Source organism: the organism of the source record quoted next, unplaced genomic scaffold (genome assembly GCF_019419815.1).
Source record: "Pyrus x bretschneideri cultivar Hongxiangsu unplaced genomic scaffold, Pyrus_bretschneideri_v1 Contig6, whole genome shotgun sequence".
Classification (NCBI taxonomy): domain Eukaryota; kingdom Viridiplantae; phylum Streptophyta; class Magnoliopsida; order Rosales; family Rosaceae; genus Pyrus; species Pyrus x bretschneideri.
In genome coordinates, this window is record NW_025999798.1 from 6,856,337 (window position 1) to 6,859,734 (window position 3,398).

At 37.0% G+C, this 3,398-nt stretch overlaps 1 protein-coding gene across 1 annotated transcript; it reads left to right on the forward strand.

Moving 5' to 3' along the window:
* The first annotated feature begins 1,607 nt into the window (after positions 1–1,607).
* LOC103961310 (cell wall / vacuolar inhibitor of fructosidase 1-like) lies at positions 1,608–2,054 on the forward strand. Its single transcript, XM_009373854.2, has one exon. It carries the CDS (start codon positions 1,608–1,610, stop codon positions 2,052–2,054), a length of 447 nt encoding a protein of 148 aa, XP_009372129.2.
* Positions 2,055–3,398: the final 1,344 nt, after the last annotated feature.

Sequence of the window (3,398 nt, forward strand, 5' to 3'; positions counted from 1 at the left end):
CTGTCACTCCCGGACAGAGGACTCGCACCTAGGCATTTTATGTGTAGAACGCATTGATCTCTATAAAAAAACATCTGCCCGAATTCTCACAAACTCTTTTTCCTCCTCGTGAAGATGACGAGTTTCACATCTCAAACACTGATCATACTTCTCATTCAAGTTGCCCTTCTTTCAATGTTGCTCCATTGCAGGGTTTTCTTCCCATGCCAATTTCATCACCCAAACATACCAGAAAACGAAAAACCCCCGTCTTTGTGAGGGTTTAGTTCGATCAGACAATCGAAGTCTCGATGCAAAAGATGTCACGGAATTAGGCTTCATCATGATCGATATGCCTCAGCTTAAAGCGGGAGAAGGTAAGAGACAAATCCAGCAGCTACTTCAGGCCCCAGGAGCGCCAACAGACAAACTAAACTCTTGCGATAAAACTACCAAAATGTTATAGAAGATACGGAAGCAGCCTCTTCAGCTTTAACCAATGGTCCTCGCACTGCTCACGACCGCTTACTAAACACCGTCCACGAGGCTGATTTATGTGACGAACGATTTGTAGGGTCCTCCAATCCTCTGTCAGGTTTCAACAAAGCTGTTGAAACCTGAAATTATTTTGTACGAGACCAAATATTAAACTAATCTAATTTGTGGGACTGGAGATTGAATTCCAACTTGAGAACAAAAAGGTGGTTGAATCATATTATTAAATGTTAAGCTGCCCGATTATTTCAAGGGGAGCTTCTAGTCTGATCTTCTTTTTTTTCTTCTTGATAACCAGCAGATTATTGGCATTCTTATTTCCAATTAACTATGCGCTCATATGTAAAGACCATAAAAAATCTACTTCTATTGTTTCAAAAAACGAAAGAAAAATAAAATACTTGTAATCAAAAAATTCTTCCCAGCCATCGCTCACATCAAATCCTAAGGGGTGATGAGGTGAGATTCTTTTTGGTTTTTATTATAGATATGCTTCTTGCTCTTAAATCCATCAAGATCTCTCTTTCATTATAATCCTAGCAAATCTTTAAAATTTTCACAACATTTAGACTTGTGTTGACTTTTATAAAATCATAATCCATTAATTTGGATGGATTCTTTAAAATTCTAATTTGACTACACTGTTATTTCAAATCCTTTTAAAATATTCATTTAAAATCCTAATTGATTACAACCGGAATTTAAAGCCTATTAAAATCATATCAAATCTGAGTTTGACTACATACTCTTGTTAATTTTTTGTCATAGATCTCCTTCAATTCATTTGATCCGATGGCTGGAAATTAAGAAGGTTGTGTGAGAAGTAAGAATTGGTGTGTGAATAGCACTACCCAAAAATAAACAACTAGTTTTCCAACATAAATGGTAAGAAAATCAAATCCTACGAAGTTTTCTGAAAAGATCCCTCAAAAACCAAGTTAGTTTGACCCTTAATTACTCCCATCATATAAAAGGTACATGTAGGGTTCAGTTTCTCACATCTAGCCCTAACCATCAACCTACTTGTTCAGCTTTCAGTTTTAACGATGAAGAAATCTTTGATATCTCTAACCCCAATCTTTCTTGTTCAAATTATCCTTCTTCCAATAATCCATGGCAGGATCATCTTCCCGATGAATGCTGCCCTCGTTGACCAAACATGCAAGCAAACACCAAACTTCGATCTCTGCGAGACTCTTCTCCGATCCGACCCTCGGAGTCTCAACGCCGAAGATGCCAAAGGGCTAGCCTCCATTATGGTCGACATAGTTCAGGCCAAGGCAACCAAAAGCATGGACAAAATCAACGGTCTGCTTAAGAGCCCCGGAGAAAACCAGGCCTTGTTCACCTCATGCATTGACAATTACAACACTATCATAGATGATGATATTCCTCAAGCCTCCGAAGCTTTCAGTAATGATGATAATATTACTGCAGAAGACCGGTTGAAGGACGTTACGTTTGAGGTTGACTTGTGTGACAAGCAATTTTCAGGGCCCTCTAACCCTCTCAAAGATGTCAATAAAGATGTTCATGATGCTGCAAGTATAGCTGCAGCAATTGCAGATAAGTTGCCGTGAAGGTCAAGGAAAAACTAGTTTAAGAAGAATTTTGATGGAAATTATTAGCCTCTATATTAGTAGCACTTTTTGTTTATGAGTTGATGTAACGCAGCGGAAGAGTACTTAAGAGATGTATGGCCATTAATATACATACACTCGCAATTTTTTTTAATAAATTAATCTTCCCTCTTAAATATAATCTTGTTTTCTCTTCTATAGTTCTGCTTTTGCTTGGGCTTTTTGTGTTGTGCGTAATTTCCCTTCTTATTACTGAAACTTTCTTTCTGACCAAAAAAGAAAGCTAAGATAATCTGGCTTATTTGTTTTCTGTTCAAATTCACATTCAACAACGCTTGCTTTTAAAGTTACGACGAAATAATAAGAAGCTTGACATTCCGGGTGGAATTAAAGTTTTTTTTTTGTTAAGTCGCTTCGCAGGCATCAAATCTTTTAAAATTTTGTATTTGACATCTCTCTGAAGCTTCTCCTATCCCAAACCAAACGCACTGCCATGCAGGAAAAGGTAAGTTTCGCTCCTGTACGTCAAGTTTGCTTAGATAGTATATTCCACAATATCATATATATGACTGAATCGAGAAACCTATACTCAATGGCAATTTCTCTACTGTTTTGAACCATGTTAAGGCATGGTTCATATAGTGTAGTATTTGCCAGCAGCAAGAATTTGGGAGCCTGCTATTTTTTTTTTTTTTCTGCCAATATTTGCATTGCACCAGCTGTACAAACTAAATATCCAACAAGTCTCACACTCCCTATGGACCCTATCTATAATGGGACTCAAACCTTTGCATTTTATGTGTAGAACTCATTGATATATCTCGAGCAAAAACATCTGCCCAAATTCTCGCAAAACCTTTTTCCTGCTCCCAAAGATGACGAGTTTCAGATCTCAAACATTGATCATACTTCTCATTCAAGTTGCCCTTCTTCCAATGTTGCTCCATTGCAGGTTTTCTTCCCCTTTTCTAACGACTTTCTCCGCCTCCTTCTTCGCTTTTTTATACCTCTCATTACATATTAATTTGATAACCAAAATTGCATTCCTGGGCATGCAAATTGTTAGAAAGTCAATGTTCTTAGTTAGGAAGTTTTTATGTAACTGATTATGTATCTACTACATTATTATTCCTAGATTATCGGATTTCTTATTGTTCAAAGGAAAACTCTTGTACATATCATTGACAAATCAATCGAATTATTCAGTTGCACCAAATACAATTTTCTAAACACATAATGTTATGTTAGAATGCGAGCATCCAATTAAAACTCAAGTACCAACGAGTTGAATATCCCAACAAGTTTAGGCTCTTATGCTAGACTTCCATTCTTTGATTTGGGATG